The sequence below is a fragment of the Xenopus tropicalis genome, chromosome 8 (genome assembly GCF_000004195.4).
Source record: "Xenopus tropicalis strain Nigerian chromosome 8, UCB_Xtro_10.0, whole genome shotgun sequence".
Classification (NCBI taxonomy): Eukaryota; Metazoa; Chordata; class Amphibia; order Anura; family Pipidae; genus Xenopus; species Xenopus tropicalis.
Genome location: NC_030684.2, coordinates 50,497,216 through 50,523,324, shown reverse-complemented (window position 1 = coordinate 50,523,324; position 26,109 = coordinate 50,497,216). Strand labels below are relative to the sequence as shown.

General features: G+C 41.4%; 1 protein-coding gene across 4 annotated transcripts in view; it reads right to left on the bottom strand.

Moving 5' to 3' along the window:
* gab3 (GRB2 associated binding protein 3) overlaps positions 1-26,109 on the bottom strand; it is a 206,281-nt gene that overhangs the window by 47,256 nt on the left and 132,916 nt on the right. Inside the window, exon 1 of one of the 4 annotated variants that reach the window (XM_002931783.5) lies at positions 16,719-16,850. The exons of the other annotated variants lie outside the window; for them this stretch is intronic. Coding sequence (XP_002931829.2) covers positions 16,719-16,790 — 72 coding nt within the window. The 5' untranslated portion in view covers positions 16,791-16,850. Of the gene's footprint in view, positions 1-16,718; positions 16,851-26,109 lie in introns of those variants that run through there. 4 annotated transcript variants of the gene reach the window in all.

The window sequence follows — 26,109 nt, the reverse complement described above, 5'->3', positions numbered from 1 at the left end:
AATGCAAATTCTAATTACTACTAATAACACTGGAAAGGAAGATATACTATATACATAATCTAGTAGTGTAATGGTTATAAAAACCAATAGTAATTGTGATATATGGGAAAAAGCATAATCCCTATGGCACACCAGGGAATTTGACAGCTGTAGTGGTGGATGGTGGCAGCCAAAGCACATTTCCTCTACATCCACATTTTCCATTCAAAAGACAATCATTTGCAAAAGTGCTCAGGGGAGGCTTTTCGTGCCCTTTAAATAATTAAATCTCCCCTACTTCATCCAGCATGCCCTGATCATCTAGTAAAGTTTTGTCAAAATATCAGTGCTTTTCAGGAACACAAAAAGAACAATTCCAAATTGTATGTACTTATTCTTTTAGGACCAACCAATATAGGTCTCTAGTCAACTAGCTCTTCAAAACTGTGCACATTATCACTGTCCCCTCCCAAACATGAGCCATCAGTTCTTTAAATTCCAAGCCTGTACTTTTCTAGGTACTCAGAGTTCCAGCAAGAAAGGCTCCTAATTCGCGGTACTCGTATAACGTGTTCGTACGGTGATTCAGCATAAAAGCCCAGTGCAGTTGTACCAAGAAGCCTGCACTTATCTGGCACAGAGGGCTGAGTGTTTTTGTGCAGACACACACACATGTGGGATTTTGCAAGTCATGGTTAAGGTCTGCCATCACTTTCGTAACCTGAAACATTGTGAAATACACAACAATTTAATTAGAGCCGGCAGAAAGGAAAAGCCAGCCAGAGTTTTATTTCAGCATATCCTCCAACTGATACTCCCAGCGTTCCCTTGCTATGCACAGGTGCTAGAAAGCCATGAAAGCTGAGCAAAGCCAAGGCAGATTTCTATTACCTGAGTTTTTATTCCTGCTTTGTAGAGAGCTGATCGTAGATTTGCTTGTGCCATTTTGTCCTGAACACTAGCATTGCTGGCATATATTTAACCCCTTTCTTAACAAGTGCTGTAATCCAGTTTGCCACATTATATTATATTATATATATATATATATATATATATATATATATATATATATAAAAGAGCTCTGGGAATTTTATATGTAGGCATGTAAACAAAAATGTGTTATTATTCATATAGTATCAATATATTTCACAGTTTTACAGAGATCATAAATTATTCATTATCAGTCCCTGCCCTGACTGAGTTTATAATCCAAGGTTCCTATCTCACACAAATGTTAACTTTATCAGGAGTGGATTAACTCATCTATATGTTTTTTGGAGTATGGGATTAAATGTATTCAAGCACAGGGGGGACAGATAGGAGGACCCTGGCAAGGTCACTATTTATATATAGGCATACAAGGGCCTGTGCCTATGAGGTCAGTCCACGGGTGCCTATATAATTAATAAAAGGGAAAAAAAACCTCCCAGCCGCTGCCAGGCAATACCTGGGTAAATCCAGCAGCAAAGCTGAGGGGTTAGGGTGCAGAACACAATGGTGGGCAGAAGTGATGTTACATCTGCAAACCTGGGTAGCAAACTACTGGGCCACCATGATGTAGGTTGTACTGAAAAAACATTCAGGGCATCTAACAAATTCTCCCATTAGCCTATGGGTGGTACTGTATATTGTCCAGTTTGGCTTACCACACAGATGACCAAACAGCATTGAGCACTGATTGAACAATGGTCTTGTTGACCTTGAGCAGGTTCAGTGCATTGCAGGGATAGATGCTTGTGCATCTTCTAAGTGAAACAATAACACTAACAGGATATATATTTATTATTATTTATTTATATATATTATTTATGTTGATATAGCATAGTCACATTCCGTTGTACTTTACCAGGGTTACAGTCATTCATATTAGTCCCTGCTGCAATGCAGATTAAAATCTGAGCCAGCTTTAGGGGGTGGCAAATGGGGGTAGCTGCTTTTGATTGTGTATCTGATACTGGCAATATGGGCCCTGCCTTGATTACAATGTCCTGGTTTGAAACAACCCTTGGACCCAAGGGCAGCAACTGGGCAGCCTCCATGCTGCCCCATTTACCATTCCTTATGCCTTTAGGTTTTGATTGGCTATGTGCAACTAGGGTGTGGGGGAAAGATAAATATGCTAGGTAACTCTCCGTAATTCTTTTCAAAACACTCTAAAGGCAAAGTAAAACAATGTTAGTCCACAGAGATGCTTATTATGCTTTGTTCTCTCTGCAGTTCATAATGTAGAACCTTTCAGATTAGAAAATGCAGATCTCATTCTAAGCATTAGAAAGCACAACTGTGTTTTTTCCGTACCTGATAAATCAGCAGGGTTTCAGAGAAATTGCTTTAAAAAAACACGTCAAAGCATTAGACAGATTACAAGATTAGATATCAAAGGTTTCAGAAGCTGCTGCGCAAACTGCTTTAGAAAAAGAAACTTGCTTTCTCCTGCAGAGGTTCTGCACTTTAGACCTATGGCACTCAGAGTGGATTTTGAGGGTTTTGCACGATGCAACTGTTTGGGGATTTTTTTTGGCAAGCACCCACTATGCCTGCCTCTGGAATTCCCTTCTGTAAACACCTAAGTACCACTGATTTTAGCCAATAAAATAATTTGCAAGGTTCCCTAGCATCCAGGCATGCAAGTCATCAGAACAGGCAAGCTGCTGAAGAGCAGGTACCTTTGTGAATAATGTAAGCGTATGCTCAGTTTTGTGTCCATCTGAGCACTTGGCAAACAGTGCTTGTGTTAGTAAAAGAGCCTTTCTATGTCTTCCTCCAATAGACCCTGCACAGCAAAGACATGGGTACTTGACAGCACCACAATACTTGGCTGTGCAGATAATCACTATAAGCCTTCCTGTGACATCAACAATGACATTGCTCCTTGTATGAAGGCTGTGAGATAAGAAAGGTTAGCTAAAGCAACCAAAGCTATTCAAGTGCATTAATCATGAACAAAATATGTTGAAATAAGAGTCTACCACTGCTATGAATGTATAAATAATTTGAAAAAATTTAATTATTTGAGGACAGTATCCCTGGATGATTACTCATGCCCCTTATTATTCAAAAGCCACTTTTTAAGTCTCAGATGAGCACTAAATAAAACATCATGCAAAGAATGTTTACTATCCCTTTAACAGGTCTGATCAAGCAGGGACTGGATCCTTAAGCCAATATTATGATCATCATAAGAACCGCATTGTTTCACTTCATCACACATACTACGCCAAGCCTCTAATTGGGGAAAATTGCATTTGGTTATTTGTTGTGAAAATCCTGGCTATCGCCACTCCCATACATTATTGCCTTTCAAATAAGCCAAAAGAAAATAAAAAAATTGGGTTTCACTTAGCCACACTGCTGTTACAATAAGTCACATGGGTATTTCTTCTAGTCAAGACAAATTCAGAAGATATAAGAATCAAGTTAAGTTTCATTAATTCTTCATTACAAACTCTATACAATATGAAGTCAGTGGTACACAACGTAGCCCTTGCAAGTTGCTAAGTCTGTTGTATACACGTCGAGTCTTTTTGGAGGCCTTTAGTTCAGACCATTGCTGTTCTGTGCATTTCACATGGAAATGAAATGGGTAGCAGAGCACAGGGCTACAAACAAGGGGTCCTTTTAGATGGGGGATAGGGAACAACTGACATTAAGCTAATGCCACACAGGTCTAATTCTTGGTCTGTGTATAAATGCAGATTAAAAACCCTCTCTACTGTCTCTACACTGGCATCAGTCTTTCTCTGTGCCTGCACCTGCAGCCATTGCATTGACCTGGCACACAGAACGGATTTCAGCACCAAACTATGAATTTCAGCATTAAAATCCACTGTGTGCCTGTACCTGGCCGATGCAGGTACAGGCACAGGGAAAGGCTGATGCCAGTGTAGTGTGTTTATCCACAGGCAGACAATCAACCCTGTGTGGCATTAGCCCCAGTGAGAGCAAGGAAAGGAAATTCAACATAATTCAGGCAGTGGGTGGTGGAAACACATGGAAAGAAGGGGTGTCAGATAGTGAGGGAAGAAGGAAGTGGTGAGGAGGAAAGGGAGGACTGGGAGAGAAAACAATAGCGGGAGGGATTCTTGTGTCTGCTCTGACTTTTTTTTACCTTTTGTACAAAGCAGAATTTTTACTATTAAAACATATTTATAAAGCTGCATGATATTCCACAGTACAAAAGAACGATGTATACATTAACCATGCAAATTGCATACAAATACTGACCCATTCGGGAGGTCCCAGCTGATTAGAGCTTAATTTGCAAAGAGGGTGCAGAGCAGTGTACATTCCATGTTTATTCATGACGTTTTACAACTGAACCAACAAACACAGCAAACATAGCAGTGAATGAGTATGTGGGCAATGCCTTTATGCAAAATGCTTTATGCAAACCAGGCAAACAGTAAGAGGATGCTTTGAGCTGCAGTAAATATTCAGTATCTGAAAAGGCTGAAACAGCATCCTCTGTTTGGTGTGGGAGAGAGACGGCGATAGCTAGAAACTTGGGAGGGGAGCGTTATTCTATGAAAAAGGAAGTGTGGGAATTAGAAAAGGGAATAACACTTCGCAGTTAGTTTTGGCCAGGCAGGAAAATCCATACTGCAACCCCATATCTTTTCTAATCTACATCTCCCAGAACCCAAGCACAGAACAGCTGGAGGGCAGCAAACCTGCCACTGGTGGGCTAAAACCAACACAATACAGGGATAGCTGAATATATAAATCCAGTTGAGGTGTTAGAAGGCAATACACATAGCCATTTCCGTTGGGAAAGCACCCTGCTTTGAAAGGCATGGGACTGAGGCAGTGAAAATATCAACAAAATAATTCAGATTTAAAGAAACAATTAAGCTATTTTGCTTTCATGTGACATGTCTGTATATATATTCTCTTTATGGAACATTTTGCAAAACAGGCAAATGGCATGCTGGGACAAGTGCACAAATGGAATATCATGGATCCATGATAAGCTAAAGGCTGCTAGAAAATCAAGGTTGCGGGGGGGCACAGGCCATTTTTAAGCTTTACAAAAACCTAGGATCAGGAAAAATAATTTTCCAGTCTGTTAAAAATAAGTTGACTTGGTGAGAACACTTTGTTCAGTTAGACAGCAGGAAAGTGACCAGGGTGACTGGTATAGTCATAGTGACTGGGTACAGTAATATAAATTGTATTGAGCCTATCACTGATGAGCACACCATGCTTGCACACCGCTTACATGGCGAATACAAGATGGCTGCTTGAGTGGCTCAAAGAACATGTAAAAAGCTGTACCATTTCTGTCTCAGCGAGTGGCTGGGAAGTGCCTCTCCATTGCCCTGAATGGTATCCACCTGTTCCCTGCTGGGGAATGCAGCAATGAAAGTTTCTGAGGGATAATCCACAAGTACACTGACACGGATACAGGTGAATACCAAACAGGTCAATGGAGGGGCACCTCCCAGGGTTTTGTTGCTGGTAATCACACGGGTGTAAACCCACTGGGAATTGCTTGGCAAGCTTGTGTATTGATTTGTTTCCAAACTTTGATATTACATTACCCCTAAATCTTAATGCCTTTATTAAAACACACCTTTAGGACAAAGGCACATGGGTAGATTGCCAGAACGATTTACAGTTCAGAGGGTATGTGACAAAACACTTGGAATTGTCCCATGTTCCCTTGCTATAAAAGTGAGAAGCCACTTATATAATCTAATTATTCATATTTTTAGAATTGCATTCACTATAAATGCCATTGTCTAGGCAGCCTATGCAATTCCCTGCACATTGATGGTAGAAAAACTGAATTATTCTTGTACATTCATTTTGGCATCAAGGTCTCTTTAAATGATGTTCAGCTACTTTGTTTTCCATTGTCTTGAGCTCATAAGAACCAGTTAATGAAATTCTCAATCCCTCGAGGCTGTTGTAAGCAATGTCACAAACGGTTTGCTCATGCAAACAGAGCAAGTGGGGGGAAAACAGCAATGAGAAAATACCATGGCTTTGTAAAAATAGCTGTAAAGTGAAGTTGCGAGGTAACAAGGCATCATCTCTTAGTTTGCTTTTCTTTGTGTCTTTTGTTATCTTTAATGGCTGTCCTTCTGGACGTTGCCAAGCAAAAATTCCCTGCATCCTCCACTAGCCATTGTTTGTTGCAGGATGCTGGGAGTTGCAGTAATAACAGCAGTTGGGAGTGTCTGCTTTAAAGGAATGCTGCAAAAACGGAAAAAATTCTGCGCTGTTGTTTTGAAAAGCAACATGAAGTGGGCTGAATGTATAACAGGAGATTGTGCTTAACTGCACTGACATTCCTGCTCTACTCCACCCAAATTATATCATCAAAGGGAAATGATTGTGTTAAGCACACTGATACCAAATATGCCAATAAAAGCAGAGTTTTTAAAACAGTCTTTTACGGTGCCAATAAAGATAAAGAAAGCAGCAATAATAACCCTCATGCTCTTATTCCTTACTGTTTTCTGAAGCATTACATTACCACTATCAACACATTACTTGCTGTTATTGTGTGGAAGAGCAAGGGCACACAGGGCATTTTGACCATGTGTTTTTAAGAAAATGTGGGTAGTGGCGTAAATACGCACATAGAAACCCACAGAGCTGTTCACATGTGTTTTCAGCCAGGTGTATCTATACACCCAAGGTGCACCTCGCACACTGACTCTCGAATTCCCATCTTCCAACAGTACATCCACACTTGAGAACGTTATTATGTATGCATAGTAAGCCTTCATAATTGTGTCTTTACACCTTTACATAGGAGACGCCTGTTTCGTAACAGTCGTTGTGTCATGTCACATACAGTGATGTGTGTTTAGCCAATACCAGTTTTTCCCTGACTTTTTTAGATGGATCTAATATGGCAGGAGTAAGCTCTCTCACTAGACAATCCTATGCATTATTTCATAATTTTCCTCTTGCAGCATGAGTATGACACCATGCCTGTATGGGTTGTGGGAAAGTGGGATGTAAAACCAAAAAATTTTGGCTAATGAAAAAAAATTTCCAACTGGAATGTTTAACTTTCCAATATGCATTAATTAAACATTTCCAATGGTTAAAAAGTACATATAATTGCAACTGTCCCTTTATGCACTGGTGGTTCTATCTCTTGAAAAAAATGTAGCAGAAGTAAGGCATACTTCTCCACAGATCTATTGGCTTCTGCTATACTGTTTCAAAAGGCAGAGAACAGAAAGTGACAGACCGATACTGCTTCCATATTTACAAATATGGATACTAATGTACATTTGCAAGTTGCTCAGGACCACAATTACTCTCATTGGTAACAATGTTCTTTGTATGGGTTTACTTGACCTTTAAGATGGCTGCCACACTGTCAATCTTTAATTCAAACAATGGAATAACAATCCAAGAAACATACTTAATTTAAATTTTTTGCTTTAACTTAGTGCTGTGCAGCAACTTTGCTAAAATTAAGCTATAAACTATAGGGGTGATTAATAACCCCACATGGGCAGTTATCTCCTAGAAAATTGCAACAGCATGATTCCAAATAACCAATGGCAATTCTTATTTTTGTCATGTAAGTGTTTTAAACTTACTGTCTTTTCCCTTTGAGGTTTGATCAGGGTTGGACTGGGTTGGATCAGGGTTGGACTGGGCCACTGCCCTGTTGCCGCTTCCACTGGCCGCTGATGTCCTCCCCTCATGCGTTTCACATACACGCATTGAGGGGAGGACGTTGGGTGGGGGCCCCTGCGGGGGGGGGTTAGGGGTGCGTGGTGGGGGCCCCTGCAGTGGATGTGTCCGGCGGAGGTACCTTTGTGGGGTGTGGGGCCCCTGGGGCCCTGCACCCCCCCAGTCCGACCCTTGGTTTGATTGAAGACTTTTTCCAACCATTTACACTAACAATAGCGGGAGAAACTGCTAGTTTGTTTGCAGTGGTTCTCAATGGAACTGCACTCAAACTGCACTTTTATTTTACATTTTAGCTCAATATCTAAATAATCCAAAGTAACTACAAAGCTGACAGTGCGGTTATATTTTTTTCTCTGTAAATTATCTTCATAGACAAAGCAATTAAAGGGCTTTCACGCTCACTCAGCAGTGTATCTCGTCCACTGAGATCAAGTGAAACAGCTAGATTACTTATCACACACTCAAAGGCACACAAAATCTCCACAATACATTTGCATTCAGGCTGACCAGTCATTTGTGGACTGATATGGGGAAATGCCTACAAAAATAGGAACTTTCATGGGTCAGATAACTGTAAAAACAAGTTATTGTTACAATAAAGGGCTAACCTTAAAGAGGAACTGCCATGAAAGAAAAACAACTGTGTAAGGCTAAGCTATTGGGTACATAACCACAAATGGTGGCACTTTGGTTGAGGTAGTAGCTGTCTGGCTAACTCAAGGTTTCCTGTTTTCAGCTAATGGAAGAAAAATCTTCTTTTGTTTACACCAGAGAACCATAGACTATGGCTATGAAGCTCATTACCCTGAATTTGTCAGTTTGATCCTAGCATTCCCCTCCAGCTTTCAGATTGCCTTACACCTGCGTTTGGTGCTTGCATGCCCCTCAATGGGTACAGTCCAACCAGGCAGCATGGGCCAGGAAACATGGTCTTCTTCCTACATTCCCCTGTGGTGGAACACATCAAGGATCAACCACAGGGGATGCAGGATTAAACACCGCGTGTAAGGGTCATTATGCTGATGCACAGGCAAAGTTTTCCCCAGTCTAGTAGCCCATAGCAACCAATCAGTAGGTACCTCTAATTGGTCAACTGCAGTAAGATTAGTGAAAGTCACATTCTGTTGTTATTCTTTACTATGTTTAGATGTATAACCCCATTACCCCATCATATTTGCTATACCAAGCACTCTATGACTTCCAAATATGAAGTATTTTAAAAGGGCACATAAGGAAAAGGCCATGAAGGTGTTTGATATGGAGTGCCCTGTCTTTAGCTGTCTGGGAGCAGCATCGACTTCCCTTACACTCTCTACTTCCTGCCTTTCCTGCTACTGCAGATTATCACTTCCTGATTAGGAGGTAGGGAAATCAGGGGAATACAGAGTCCACCACCCTGCTGGAAAACAGAAAGATTCCCTGTGAAGCAAATGGAACTCTGACATACATCTGTGAATAGCACAATGTGCCCTGTCATGAAAGAGGGAATTGTATTGTTAGGGTCAGCTGATATCACACAATAGGGGAAATGTATTCATAAATAGTAAATATGAGCAAAAATCCACATATTTTTAACCCCTTAATTTATCCTCCTATAAACACAATGCACTCTGAATCAGTGCAAACAATATTGTTTGTTGCATCCAGATTAGGGCTTCACCCTCCTTATAAAGTGCAAAGTGCATTGTGTGTATGGCAGAATAAACATGGGGTAATTAACTTAAAGCAAACTCGGGGGCCATCATGTGTAACTTTGCTCTGGAGAGTATTAGTGGAGGGGAGTATGCATCAGGGCAGCATCACTGATAAGACAGATGTTCATTAGGCTATTATTACTTTGAAGAAGCCAATCAAACTAACAATTTGTTCATAGAGTGTGGGAAGAAAGGAGCACCAGTACAATTTGCACAAACATTGGGAAAAGTCAAATAAATAACTAAATAATATTGAGAGGTTTAATATGCTAAGAGACGTCTTCTGTAGCTTTAAAGGGCAAGGAAAGGCAAAGTCACTTGGGGGTGCCAAAATGTTAGGCACCCCCAATTGACTTTAATCACTTACCTCGTACCCCGGGCTGGTGCCCCTGTTAGGAGAAAGCAGCACCAGCCCAGGGTACCTGGTGCGTAGCGCTTCCTCCTTCCGGCTTCGTTCTTGGAACGAATAAGGACAGGCGCATGCGCAGTAGAGTGAAAAGCCGACTTCTCTGGTAAAGTTCAGCTTTTCACCTTTTGCCCCCGGGCACCAGCCCGGGGCAAAAGGTAGGCGATTAAAGTCACTTGGGGGTGCCTAACATTTTGGCACCCCCAAGTGACTTTGCCTTTCCTTCTCCTTTAAGCTGTGTAGGTGTTGATTATACAGCACCAATGGGCGTGTTTACTAAGATTGGAGATAAATATCTCCGGTGATGTTGCCCATAGCAACCAATCGACAATAAGATTTGAACAGTCACCTACAAGATAGAAATCAAAGCAAAGACCTAATTGGTTGCTACAGGCAACATCACCGGTGATATTTATCTCCATTCTTAGTAAACACACCCCTAAATATACTGTCAGGCAGACAGGCAAGGACCACATCAGGCCATGAACATTAGCAGGTGTGCCCAGTCCTCCTATGTGATTCAGTGGCTGGTCCGAGGGCTAAATGACTGTCCTGCTAACTTTAATTTTGTCTCTTTTAGTGCAATTGCACTCTCTCACTAGCAGTGCGGACCCTCATTACCCCCCTTCTGATGCTGAAAAGTATGGGGAGGACAAAGGGGGTGGCATCAAAAAGAGTGCCTCAGGCGACAAAGGGGCTAGGATTGCCCTTACCTAGGACAGCAAAGGTCTGGGGGCGGCAGCTGGCTGCATCAGCACTGGCGACTGGACAGGAGATTTTGACAGCTGTTTGAATCTCGCACCCGCAGTCCAGCCAATCAGATAAACAGTGGCAGCAGTAGCAGCAACTAGGACTATGTGAGAGAGGTACACGTGGTTAGGGGTGTGAGCGGAGGAGGTGAGCATGGGGGGGCAGGAATTAAGTGCACCATATTCAAATCCAGCCCTGCTTATTTGATCTGGCCAGATGAAGCAGATCTTTTGGCACAGGGCTAGGCTATGCTGCCTGAAGTGACCATAACGTAAGATGCTTTAGAGCAGCTTTTGGGCAGCTGTAAAACACATTACTGGTAGGCAAGCCCCATTGAAATGACTCTGGATGGGCTGACTATGTTCAGACCAACAGGCTGCATTGCAACCTAGGAGTTGTAACATAGGAGTTGAAACATAGACAGGCAACTAGTGGAAATGTTCCCTGCAGTGTTTGTGAGGTTTTATTTATCAGGGTGGCTTGGAGTATAGCAAACCTTGCAATGCTGGGATCCTGAGTTTGCTTTCAACATGGGCATTGGTGGAAAGGACCTTGTATGTGCTCCCTTTGTCTTTGTGGGTTTCCTCTGGAAGACAAACTCCAGAAACATACAGGCAGGTTAATTGGCTCCTGATGAAATGACATGTGTGTTGTGTGATAGAGACCTTATATTATGAACTCCACTCAGCCAAGGACTGATTGAAATGGGGAACAGTCACTGTAAATTGCTATGTAAATATGTCAGTGCTATATAATAAAAGATTCTGAATCATTAAGGTACAGAGAGATTAATGTTGCAGGAGACAGGGAAGTGTATACAGATGCACTTAATCCTAGCTATCACTCTAAGAGGTAGATGAACAAGTTGGCGTGGAACACTTATCCAGAAAAAACTGTAATATATCTCCTGCTGTCTGACATTAAGCCTTATCCTTACACTGATAAGAGAGGTCACAAAATGTACTTTGCTGTTAACTACTGTATGTTCCTCATTTAAATGACCTGTTCAAATGCATAGTTAGCCAAAAGGGCACATTTATATGAATGCATTTTGCTTAAAGTAGGCTAATGAAGGAAGTCAAGACTAGGAAGGTTTCAGCAATCAACTGCCTTTTTCTGGGGGTTCATCTGCTTCTACCCCCCCCAACAAAATCTTATTCAAATGGTTGCTTTTGAAATATAGCTTAATGCAAGTGCTTAAAGGGCACCTATAACCCAACAATTGCTTTCCCCAACTGGAGTGCAAGCTCTATTAGCCCGCACCTGGGGAAAGCAATAGTTTTTTCCTTAAAAAAAAGGATCCTCTCCGGTGCTAGGACACCCGCACCGGGAAGGAGCTTCAGGTGTGGGCGGCCATATTATTTAGCGCACATTTGGATAATGAGCAAGACTCCCCATTTGCTCATTATATTTGCATGCACGTGATGTTGGAACTGTGGATGCGACTCACCCACCTATGTCATAAGGGGCATGGGAATAATAAGGCATAATAAGCGAGTTGTGGCACTCGGTACTTATGCGCATGCGAGTGCCCAGTGTGGGCAGCCTAGCACTGTAGGGGGCTATTTTTTCCAAAGAAAGACTATTGTTTCCTCCAATCAGAGTGTGGGCGATAAAAGCCCGCACCCCTAGTGGGGGAAGCAATTTTCAGGTATTAGCTGCCCTTTAATATTGATAACATTCCAAAAAGTATGGTCATCCTTATATATCAGGAAGTCATATTGTAAGACTATTTTGTAGAAAGCCCCTTGGAGTTAACTAAGAGGAACGAATGAAAAAAAGGAAGTCCTTTTCATTTAGCTGGGTAACAAAAAATATATGTAATATCTGAAATATCATATGTTTGCCCATTGCGTACGTATTTATTTGCATGTATGTTATATGTATTTACTACAATACTGAAGTACGCTATAAAGATGACAAGCCAGCTTTCCCTGACCTTTAGGAGTGACAACACCATGCAGGATCAGCACAACCCTGGGGTGTTACTTATACCCTAGTGCTTATGACATCACAGTCTTCTTTTAAGCACAGTGCATGTCTAACATTCTTTGTACAAGTGCTTGGCAGTGACAACTAATTCTTCCCATCGGCGCAGCACTAGGATATTGAAAAGCTGATATAAAACATTGCCGGAGGCAGGTAAAGTCCAGCCAGCGATGCCAATGGGAGGAAGAAGGCTGCAAGAGAGAAATACCTTGTATTTATTAAATGCTATAGGCATTAGCACAGGCATGCTGTGGCATTCAAGACTTTTCTAAATAGTTTTCTATTCTTTATCTTATTTATGACTTTTTTTCAAATATTGTAGTTTAAAGTTTTATTGTTCACCTTTTAACGTCTCCCTGGAGCAGCTTTGGGTGGCGGGGTCTCCGACTTTGTAAACTCTTCTAATTTGCTACATTAGTTGATATATTTATTATCTTTGGCCCTGCTAAACCTAATCTCTGATTTTTATTTAAGGCAGCTGATAGAATCAACACAATAACTACTAATGTTCCACAGATGCTGCTAAAAAATCTACCAACTAATGGACCATACTGTAACAGTTCTGAAGCTACACCTGGATAACTGAGCAGCTCGACTGACATACCAAAGAGTTTAAACATCAATATCAGAAAAACGGTCAAAAATAAGAAACAGAAAGCCCCCCTTTTGGGAAAGGCAGGCCTGACCAACTTATATCTGATTGGTATCAGTGGGGCCCATACATTGTCAGTATGGGCCCCATTGTCAGTTTAGACACCCTGGTCACAGGATTACTAAAGGTCCCCATACACGGGCCGATTCTAGCTGCCGATATCGGTCCCTTAGACCAATTCGGCAGCTAATTGGCCATGTATGGGGACTACCGACGGGCCTGCCCGACCAATATCTGGCCTGAAATAAGGCAGATCTCAATCGGGCAGGTTAGAAAATCTAGTCGGATCGGGGACCATATCGGCTCATTAATGCGGTTCCTGAACCGACTGCCCCATTGCCGCCAATATAATTCGATCGTTTTGGCCCCAGAGCCGAATTGGCCTACACGCTCCCCGATATCGCCCACCCCGTAGGTGGGGATATCAGGTGAAGATCCGCTCACTTGGTGATCTCGCCAAGCGAGCGAATCTTAACTTGTATGTGCACCTTTAGTCCTGTTGCCATTCCAGGGCACCATTCTGGAAAAATTACAGGGCACAGGGCTCTCTTATGCTGTGCCTTGCACGCAGCGCAAGGTGTAGAGCACACTTTGACAGAAACAAGTGCTAAGTCCATGGTACTGTTCTGCACCATAGTACAAAACCTGTAAAGGCTGTAACAGAAGCTGTATTTGTTCCAATCTATTATAGTCAAATGTATGGCCTTCTGGCTGTTTTAAATAACAGACCATCCTGCTGTAGCCATTCTGAAGAAAAGCAGGGCTTGCAATAAGAGACCTGCCAAAGTGTTGACAAATGACACTTTAACCTGTAAATACAACAACAACCTGCTTTTCTGGGTTACCTGCATCAATTCTGTGACAAAAAAAGTTCTGGTCAAAGAGAAAACAACCTGATATCTTTATTCCAATGAAGCAAATGCATACTGTGTGTCCTTTACAACAAAATTTGTAAGCAGAAAGAATAAGGGAAACACCAGTCCCCCTCGGCTGTCATCTTAATGGCAGATAGTGTACAGTAAAGCAAGAAATACACAGCTACACTTTTTATGAGGAATGCCTGTCACATCCAGCTGCTAAGTCTCCAAAAAATAGTTCCTGAGCAAGAGGTGAACAGTGATATGATGCATATTCTTCCCTTTTAATAATAAATGAGCCCCTGCAGAGGCTGATTTATAGGACTTGAGGGGTCATTTATAACCCCTGGGGGTGCAAGTGTAAGAGTGCACCCCTTAGTGCTCATTTCCTAAACACATGAGCCCCCTTGGATGCTGTGCTCTGCACTGAGCACCATTGTTGTCAATCACTATGAAGATCTTAACTCTTTTAACTGGGGGCATTCACTAACTGAATATGCCAGTAAGTGGACAGCATAAGGATGGTTTAAAGCAAACTTTAAAATCTCTCTCTCTACATTAGTGTCTTGAAACAATATAACAGAGATAAGCCCTGTATGCCTCTTCCCAGATCTGTTAATCTGATGGTTTCTACTTAATTGTTTCAAAAGTCAGAACCAACCAGGGAAGAGAAGAGAAAGGGGCAGAGATGTTGTACAATTTTATATAAAAATGTTGCTCAGAATGGCATTTAATTTTTATTAGGCACATTTTTATTTTTTGGGATAACATCCCCTTTAAGCAAAGCTCCTCCCAAAGGTTGATGAGACAACAGATTACGCTAGACACTGTTTACATGTCACAGGGAAAGTACAGTAGAGTCCTACAGCTGCTTTCACATTGTCATTACATTAAACAATAAACAAACCAGAAACGATTTTAAAAAAAAGCAAGCACAGATCTCTGATTTGCAAGAGTACGGTAAAAAGGAGAAAAAGGTACAACATGTAATATAATGTTAATTGAGTGCTTTGTAAATATATTTTGGAACATATTTCAATACATGCCAGTAATCCTGTTTTATTTCAAAACCTGACCCACAACCAGAAATTATACTACTGAACAGAAAACAAACATGTAATTTTAATGATCTGACACTTCAAGTCTTCACCATATAATTAGTGGAAAATTGTTTGTCCACTTTAGTTTCATGAGACACATAAATGACCATGAGTCACTGGGGTATGGTACTTAGTGATAAAGGGTAAAACCATGGGGCCAGTGGCCTTGTTCCTCAATTTAACAGTTAAACAGCAAAGATCAGCAAAGAAATTAGGGCACACTGACAAAGAATGGGGAAAAAAAGGAACAAACATCTCAAATGAACTTTGGAAATAGAACCAGTTTGGGAGTGAGGAAATATACAAGTTTCTGAACCATAGTTAATAGGTTAGAGTTACCCTAACAACCAGAAAGCAGAGAGAATGTTAACTGTTTCAAAAAGTTGTCAAAGACAATAAAATAAAAATGGCAAAATTGAACTTCCCCTTTAAACATGGACAAGTCAAAAGCTTGCCATTCTTAAACAGTGGAACAGGGGGAAACATTGGGAATATCCATGTGCTGTGGGTTTCTCACTGGTTAATTAGACAGTGTTCCAGTTTCCACCCCACACAGTTCCCATCACATTAACAATACCAGTATGTCTCAGCTCATGTGTTAAAATAAAAGCCCCTCAGTTATTTGGGCTGGAATGTCTTTCCCAGCGTGGATACAGCTTCCTATGCCTTATAACACACACACTGCTTTTTCTAGAAAAGAAAGACCAGTGGAAACCATAAGAGGAGAAGAGCAAAGTGCACATTCTTGCTTCCATCCTCCCATCACCCTCGCTGCCGTCCCAGCTCATATGATAAAGGACATAACTGTATGTAATATTTAGTGATGGGCATGACTTAAAGCCGGGGAAGTGACCCTGCCAGAAGTCTGTTAAAAATAATAGTAAGGAAATTGTGTTAGGTATGTCCTTTTCTTGCACTTGCCTGTTTGCCCAGACCAAACACTAGGTGGCCCAGTTCCCTGTTTTCTAAAACTGGGATGCAGCCCTCCAGCTGTATTGGCAATGCAACTCCCATCACCCTTCACAGCTGTTAACATATCAGGAACAAAGAATAATGGGTTTATTTATTATTAAAAAAAAAAAAAAAAAAATTACAGTGCCTTTTTGTGCTTGCAGAAAGGGGGGGGGGGCAGTTGCTATATTTCAGAGTTTAAAAGTTCTGTGTGTATATATATATATATAAATATATATATATATATATATTCTTAGTATTTGTGCAACATTTTCAAAAGATGCACAGCCAAAACTTGTAATATTGTGTATATTAGGTACCATTTTTATTTACCCCATTGCTGCCTGGTAAGGGCTCAGTAGACTAAGGAAGAAGAGCTAATAAGACAGAAATATTATAAGAGAACTAGTTAACCCATAAAAAATTTTCAATTATTTCTTTTAGATCTCAGGAAAAGAAGAACGAAATTAAGCAAAGCCATTTATTTGCTCAGTGGGACAGAGTCCTGCACAGAGGACATGACCATGACGCTGCTAATAGTGAGCCAGTGAGGGCAGAGGGATGCCGTGGGAAAGAGAAGACAAACACATCACTGACGGAGAGATAAAGCCCAGATCTCACATCTCCTGCCTGGATTCAGCCCACATACAGATGGCTGCACAGCAATTTACTTACATATCTCTTTAGCTTCTTCTCTGGGGGGGATTTAATGAGCCAGCCGGTGCACACCACGTCCCCCGAGCTCATTGTGTCCCGCCGGACAGAGACAGAATAATCCAGTGTGCTCTGCTCCAGCACCTTCCTAACTCTGAGAGCGGCTGTGTGTGACTGAGCCTGCTGCTGCTGCTGCTCTATCACAAGAAGGAAGTCAAGAAGACATTGATCAGTGACACAGCCAGCTCCCCTCCCCAGCACGTGATCGGGACAGGCTGCCTCATAAACACAAACACTGCACGTGCACTGCTGCCCCAGCCTTGTTTACAGCAGATGGGAGCCCCCAAGTGTCAGGTGAGGGGGGTAGAAATACACTTCTGCCAGTTGGATGGGGGGGGGGTGACAGCTAGTGGAAGGGATGGAAGAGAGATGAGAGACATGGGAGACAGAATGGCCTGGTTAAAGCATACTGTTTTAGCAAAAGGGTGTATTAATTGTCTTAAAAACATTACCGTCCCTTTTTTGTGCATGCAGAAGAGTCAAACCATTTTAAAACACTTTCAGCCAGGACTGATTTTATAGAAGCTCTATGATGGGTGCAGTCCCACAGTGTATCCTCATAGAAGCATCAATCATCAGGTAGGCACTCTAAGGACTTATAAGAACTTGGCGAGCTTTATTATGTATGTGTATATGTGTGTGTGTAGTACTGGTGCAGCATTTTCAAAAGCAGCACTGACAAAACTTGCAATATTGTGTATATATAATGTACCATTTGTATTTACCCCTGTGCAGCCTGGTAAGCACTGAAAAAGAATGCAGTGCATAGAAACAGAATCCCCACAAGGGCCGGGTGTGTAATCAGCCAATAGAACCGGTCTGGGGGGTTTTGTTGGCAAACAATGGGTGGCTGCAGGGCTGGCTAAACTTGGGGAGAGGATGGGTTAACAAAAGTACTTGAAGTAGCAGAACACAGAGGGAAGAGCAGAACACAGAAGGAAGAGCAGAACCAACCTGTGATTTTCTAGAGCCACCTATGTTGTACATGTGCTAAGGATTTCCCTGAAGAATGCAGCAGCACCAGCAAAAAGCCCAGCAAAATTAACAGCAGCAGCACAACATTATTTTTTCTAAGAAACAGACAAGAAAGCTTGGCACTAGAATCCCAGACCATGTCCATTAAGCGTAAGTGTTCATCTCCTACCCCCTCATGCTCCCGTACTGAACCCAAATTCATTGCACTGTGTAGATTTGCCAAGTGTTTCAAATCGTAGTAATGCCGTATCATTCATCAACTCACTTCCATAACCAACCCTTTCAATTTTTCCCAGTGCCAATGCTGCCCCAGTTTGGTGGGCATACAAAACTCTAAAAATGGTGCTGCATACTTTCATTGTAAACAGCAAACATACCTGCCCCCAGTGCAAGTACCCAAAGCATAAAAGGGGTGCTGGAAAATATGCTTCCACAAGCAAAAATCAAGGCAAAGGGGGCAAAACGCCCGCGTACAGTGAACTGTATTAAACATGTCATTGCTAACCTTCCACTACACCCAAAAATGAAGTATTTTGAATTCCCAGTATTAATCTTAGAATAACAATGTTACACAGCCAATTCTCCAATTCTTTGGGGATCAAACCCTTATCACCAGGATCAGGGCATACAGGTTTTTGAGGCTGTTGTAGTACATTTTCCCCTCACTAACTGATTGCAGGTATAATTCCTTCAAATACACTGCTAACAAGCAATCAGTCCAACAAACTGCAGTAACAGTAATATCAGAATAGGAGAATCGGCTACCATCATTCACAGAGGCACGCTTACCAAAACAGCAAAGCAAACAGCCTGAATCAGCAGTAAATGCTCAGAAAGACTTCAGCCAAGCAGAGCAGCAGAGCATGCAGGGAACTGCAATGGACACTAGCAAATCTAATGCAGGTTTGATTGAAATTGCTCTTTTTAATAGCGGGATGTCAGATTCTGAGGGCAGGATTCCTCCTGCTGCAGCAGTGGAACTCTTTACCTGTGTGATTACCTAACCTCATGGTCACTTGGGCCCTAAGTCCAAAAAGGCAATGAGAAATTTGAAATTTGTTGATGTGTTTAAAATTTCTACAATTACTGTTAGAGTAATAAAAAGGGAGAAAGAGAAGTCTTGAGAAAAATGGTTACTGGCTAAGGGGTTTTTTGAACATATTAGCTGCTACTGGAAAAAAAGCGCAGCGCCTTAATATACTTTAATACATTGACTTAATTCTGGAGGCATATTCATCAGGGAGTAGAAGTGCCTGGTCTGAATATGACATGGACTTCAGAAGCAAAATGTCATCTGATCCATCTCTTACATTTGTCTAGACTTTAGGCTAACATCATCAACATCGGCCTTTAGCTGAAACATATGCTCCTAGATTGCTAGATTACTTAGGTTGCTTTAGGGAGAATGCAAGGGCCATTTCCTAACCCACCAATAGAAAACCTCATATGTTCTCCACTTGATGTAGTGCCCAAAAAAACAGTAGAGGGAAATTTTAGGTTAATACAGCACCTGTCTTAACCAAAAGGTAGCTCCTTCAATGAGGAAATTGAGGAGGATTTGTGCAGAGTCACATATCGATCATTTGACATGGCAGCTAAGGTCAAAAATGGGGATTATTTCACTTACAAATATTTACCAAGGGATGTTCTATCTAATGTGCCTATTTTGAAAATGTCAGTTTTTTTTAATACACTGCTGTGTGGAGTAGAGAGCAAAAAGAGGGAGTAGTGCTTATTATCTGGATAATTTCCTTTTAGTTGGCCCTATCAGCTCAACCATTTGTGCAGAGAATGTAACCATTCACTCTGAGCACCATCGGGAGCTGGGAGTGCCCAGAGCAGAGGAGAGGACAGTGCTACCCACTACCATTCTAACATTTCTAGGAATTGAAACAGATTCTGAGAAAGGCCTATGTAGATTACCAGAGACAATTAACCTGCTGTTAAAAAAAAGGCAAGGCTACCCTTAAGGAAATTCAATCAGCCCTAGGCTTATTGAACTTTGCCTGCAATGTGATACCAATGGGGACGATATTTAATCTCAGGTTTAAGAAACTGTTGGCAGGAGGAACAGCCCCACACCACAGAATTAGGCTGAATAATGCAGTTAAGGAGGACCTCAACGTTTGGGAGTTTTTTCTATGTTTATTCAATGAAGTTAGAATCTTGTCAGGAGAGCCCACTCAACAACCAAAAACTACATTTATTTATGGATGCAGCTGGGGGTTATAGGTTAGAGCCAACTTTGATGGTCAATGTTGCACAGAGAAATGGTCCCACTAAAACATTGCTCAAGCTTTTTCCAATAGTAGTGACAGTAGAGTCACAGGCCATAGAGCTGGAGAACAAGTGAGAAACATTTTGGTCATAATATGAGAGCCAACAACTTGACACCATCTCTAAGCAAGTTACAGGTATATCCCTGTTGAGGCATCTAGTTCTCAGATGTCTGAGATACTTACTGACATTTACTTTAGAGAAAAGCATGTCCCAAAGTAAAGAATGTTACTGCTGATGCACTACCTAGGGGAAAAATGTCAATATTTTAAAAATGGCTCCAGCAGTCAACAAAAAGGTAAATGATCTCATTAAGGTAACTAAAACCTTGACCAGGTGGGAGCCTGCTACACAGTGTAGTCTGTCTAAAGGAAAGCAGCAGGCCGATTGCATCTGTTGCCATGGCTCTGACAGAAAATATGATTTTTTCTCAAAAATGTTTGTTACTTGTTATCCCAGAAAGTGGCTTGTGTCATGAATGGGCCAGGCAGTTGGTGTTCACAGAAATGCCAGTGAGTTCATATTTAGAGATAGGCTGTTAGCATTAACTGTACTTTTGCAACAAGGTTGCAGTGATATGCTTCTAAATTACAAACTTTTCAAAGCTGCACATAGGATGCTACACATAAGTGAGCTATTGGCATGCAATAAGTTGTATTTATCCTGTGTAATGCCAATTGGCCAAGTCCAACTCTTACAACCTGTGGTGTTATGTTTCATAGAAAGATCAAAACTGCTAAGGAAAGGGCAGTGGATTAGTGTAAAAGCTACCAGTAACCTAACATGCCCGCTCCAAGCAATCCAGAAGAGCAGGGTAAATTATTAGTGCATCAAGATAGATCACCACTAACTATTTTTCAGTTCAGGACACTTCTTGAAAGGACAGCTTTGCAGGCCAGGCTTGGCAACATTAAAATCATTTAGGATTAGGGCAGCCATAGAAGCTGCTGGAAACAGGGCATCTAAGTTGTGGATCAAGCATTAGGGTAATGGTGGTATGGTAATACTTCATGGTATGGTAATACACGCAACATCATAGTCTTTCATGACAGTGGTAATGACCTGGTCAGGACCAAATCAGTTCAACAACTGGGGGGAGGGCCTGCCCATTTGTAATGGTGCATTGTGTGGTGTTCTTTAAATGGGGAATTTTTAATTGGTGTGATTTTGATAAAGTTTTAATAAAACATAACCTTCACTTTTTCCAAAACTAATTATGTATCTGTGTGGTTACTGTGTTTTTTTCTTAATCTAAGAATAAAATTTAGCAAATCCATTTATTTGCTCAGTGGGACAGAGTCCTGCACAGAGGACATGACCATGACGCTGCTAATAGTGAGCCAGTGAGGGCAGAAGGATGGCGTGGGAAAGAGAAGACAAACACATCACTGACAGAGAATTAAAGCCTAGATCTCACATCTCCTGCCTGGATTCAGCCCACATACAGATGGCTGCACAGCAATTTACTTACATATCTCTTCAGTTTCTTCTCTGGAGGGGATTTAATGAGCCAGCCGGTGCACACCTCATCCCCCGAGCTCATTGTGTCCCGCAGGACAGAGACAGAATAATCCAGTGTGCTCTGCTCCAGCACCTTCCTAACTCTGAGAGCGGCTGTGTATGACTGAGCCTGCTACAAGAATGAATGAAGTCAAGAAGACATTTATCAGTGACACAGCCAGTTCCCTCCCCAGCATGTGATTGGGACAGGCTGTCTCATAAACCTGTGGAGCCACCAATCTAAAGCTGGCCATACACGGGCGATGTCGCCAAGCGAGTGGATCTTCACCAAATATCCCCACCTACAGGGTGGGCGATATCGGGGAGGCATGTAGGCGAATTTGATCGAGCCGATGCGGTCCCCGATCAGACTGGATTTTCTAACCTAGCCGATCGATATCTGGCCAATTTCAGGGCAGATATCGGTCGGCCAGGCACCTCGGTTCTGCCCCTACACGGGCCGTGTATGGGGACCTTTAAGGTGGCCACACACGTGGCGATTTGCGACCATCGGTCGCACGAAAGATCGTACAATCAGCCACAAACTGTTCAGGGCTGAAACGGCATATAAGGAGGTAGAAACAATAGGATTTCTACCTCCTTCTGCCAATTCAGCGCTGAAGGCAGATTTTGGTCAGGCGCCTTTCTATGGTGCCTGATCAAAATCTTTTAACTGGCCCGATCGGCGAGTCGACCGATATCAGCAGCTTCCTGTGATATTGGTCGACTCGCCGACTTGCCATACAAGCACTGAATATTGTACGAAACGAGGTTTCGTACGATATTATCGGTGCGTGTATGGCCAAGTCTATATCCCATCCACACATGCTATAGGCAACTTTTAAATTGTAAACTCTTATGATCAGGGCCCTGTGATGCTATTTTTTTATTTTGCAATATAGTGTATACATAAATGATGACGACTGACATACAGTGTAGTGTATGAGAAATCTCAAACAAGACTGTATGGAGGTTCTACATTAATTAAAGAATTAAAGATTATTATTATTATTATATCTTAATTAGGATCAAGTACAAGGTACTGTTTTATTATTACAGAGAAAAAGGACTGTCTATGGGAGGCGGCCTTCCTGTAATTTGGAACATCTAAAGCAAGTGTGGTATTGAACTATTCAGGTCTGTAGCTTGACCGATAAGATGCTGCAAAGTGGCTGACAGAGTTGGAGTGGGCTGTCAGAACAGCGCGAAAAAACCTGGTAGGCTCCGCGGCCCGTGCTGACCAAAGCCCACTCCCTCTGTTGGGAACTGTGGTCACTGGCACTCCCCCCCCCCCCCACTGTTATTGCAGCCAAAATGATTTTTGGTACGTGGTATGTGGCGGGGAGAGGAGTGTCACAGATGGAGCAGGAGCTCATTACTGGGATGGGCGGCCTGCAGGCCTTCTTGGCTATGAACACCCCAGTTAGACACTGGTGGCTGTTGTAAGCTGATTTTGTGTGGCAACATTACTATTCAGTGTTTTTGAGAATTAACATGCAGACACAAAAATACATTGCGTAATTATACCTGGCCATTGGTCATATGGTTCCAGCGATAGAAAAACACCATTGCATCAGCCCATGAGCCATATCATTAATAATACAGTGCTCATGCAAAAAATCATCACATTGTGAAATATCACCATAAAACAATAATGTCTAGGGGATATTAGCATGAACCATGAAGTAGAGATGCAGAATTAACGGTTATATCCTTATAATGGTACTTTGCCAATCCAGAGAAATGTTTTTTGGTAAAAACATTGTTTGGGGTCACTTAAGTTAATATGGCAAAATTTGTCTTGGTACATTAACAATGTTATACATATTCAGTTGTGGTTAATACATCAAACCTGACATTTTGCACATTATGCACCCAAATCTCCCCTTAACTTGCCTCCAGACTGAGTTGCCCCTGCCGCTGCTCCAGGCCCTCCCACTGGGGCTAGCCCCACAGCTTGGAAACTGCTGTCCTAAATTGAAAAAAAAGCTCAAAATATTGTAATATTGTAATAACAGTTTGGGAGACAGGGTGCATTTATATGAACTATTGTCCAGCACTGAAGGGGTTAAAGCTTGGTGTTTACAAAGGCTATGTATTTCTTTAGTAACCTTATATAACTTATTCTGTAATCAGAATTGTTCTTGGATTGCAACTTTTTTAGCCACAATTATTATTGAATAATAAAGATCATGAAAAAAAGAGTTTCCTCACGAGCAAAGTGAAAGATACGTGGGAATGGCTCTGCGTATAGAGGACAGCTGGAATCTATCTACTTGGCCAGGCTTTCACTGGTGGCAGTGTGTGTGTGTGCTGGTTTTCTGCTGTGGGAATAAAACTATCATTTCTGTGCAACAAAATTTACATCTGTTAATATGGAGCAATGACACAAATGAGAGAAAAGATAGATTTTCTCATGGCGATAAGTATTGGCAAGAGCACAGAAAAATGGAAAGTATGGAAAAAGAACAAATCTGTCATCCTTTTCCCTACGGCTTTATTATTCTCTCAACCTGTCTGAAAACTAACACTACTCCTCAGTATTTATACATATTATATATACTGCATGTAGATAGGGAGGGGGGGTGGTGTAATTCAGGCGCATAATAAAACACAATAAACTAGTGCATAGTACAGGTATGGGACCTGTTATCCAGAATGCTCGGGACCTGGCGTTTTCCGGATAAGGGATCTTTCCGTAATTTGGATCTCCACAATTTAAGTCTGCTAAAAATCATTTAAATATTGAATAAACCCAATAGGTTTGTTTTGCCTCCAATAAGGATTCATTATATCTTAGTTGGGATCAAGTACAAGGTACTGTTTTATTATTACAGAGAAAAAGGAAATCATTTTAAAAATTAGAATTATTTGCTTATAATGGAGTCTATGGGAGATGGCCTTTCCGTAATTTGGAACTTTCTGGATAATGGGTTTCCGGATAAGGAATCCCATACCTGTATATAATTTATAATTTAATAATTAAATCTATAATGTAAATGTAATTAATACATTTTATATTACGTACTTTATTTCTATTATTAGATTGTAAATTAAATATTTTGGCATAATTGGATGTGGGGTGAGCATGATCAAGTCTGCCACATCATTTTTTCAACTGGGCCCTATTATGCAGATAGTGGGCTAACATCTCAAGGCTCCTCGGGGGAGGGCCCTGTTAAGTAACTGGTATGGAACCCCATTATTTTGACAGATCTGGATATCCTTTCCTGTAATTACAGAAATACTAAAACAGTTATAACACAATAGTTCTGAAATGAGTGAGACTGAAATAATAAATTCACAACATTTCAGTGAAATGTTATCCCTATGGGAAACACTTCCATTACTACATCATATCAAGTCCAGAGGCCATTCCAACCTTGGTCAAAATTAACAGCCAGAAACAGAGATACATGGTTTTCTGATAGGCCAGGCCTTTTCAGGGGTATAACACTTAATTTGTGTCTCAACAGAGACTAGGGCCATATGGATGCCCCAAACTACCTCAGCAGATGCCCCAAGCTACCTTGTAGAGAGCAAGAGAGTCAGAAGGGGATTGTGGCTCCCTACTCTTAGAATTCTTGATGTGCATTCAGATTGAGAGTCATGGAGTCACAAAGGTACCCGTAGGTGTGGCCTACTTTATGGATAGTGATCATGTTGCTACCTTTTACACTGTTCCCCAGTTACAACTCTCAATTGTTGTTGAAGCTTGACCCCCAAATTTAACTTCTACTATTCTCCAGCTCAGTCCTCCTTTCCCAATTCCAGGTTTCTTTGCAGCCCAAACCATGCCTCAGGGTACAAAAAAATCTGATAGACTGGCATTAGTACCCTATTGCTAGGGGCAGCTTAATTGGTAGAACACATCAGAAGGATCAAGAAGGAAGAGGATCAAGAAGAAAGTGTGGGAAGCTTAGAAGGGCTCTAAAGTTCAGAGGCACAGGGCTGCTGGTCATGGGAAATGGCACAAGAGCTTTATACTGTACAACTGTTAAAATAAAGCTTAACTTACTATACAGGCATTGTCTACTTATCTGTTAAAAAAAGATGTGCTTTCTGTAAAATGTTTTTAAAGTACTATAGTCTTGTTTACTTTGCATCAGTTCCCCTTTATCTCTTTCATTTTTTCTTACCCATTCTATGAATGGGTCTCCATGGTACAGTGGGGTAAACAATATACATGTACAGCAAAATGTGTCCTCAATAAAAGAAAATATTTGCCTTCCAACCAACAGGTACAAACCAGCATTTCTACTTAATCCTGGTGAATTGTCAGACTCTCTCCCACAACTCTCAATTTATCTTGTTTCAGTGCTCATGAAATACTCAGATCATGAGATTGCACTACTGAAACTGTGCTGTACTATACTGTACTTTAAAATATATTGTGAATAATGTACCCCTATTGTAAAATGTAATTAGATTATAAGGAGTTCCATAGTTCTATGACCATATAAATGCACTGAAGGCTGAGTACTTTTATACAGGTTAGGGAACTCTGCGGTGACTTATAATATCCTCATATTTTACAAGAGGGGTTACATTATTTATTATAAAACACAGGTTTCTGTGAGTCATGTGACAGAAATTACAT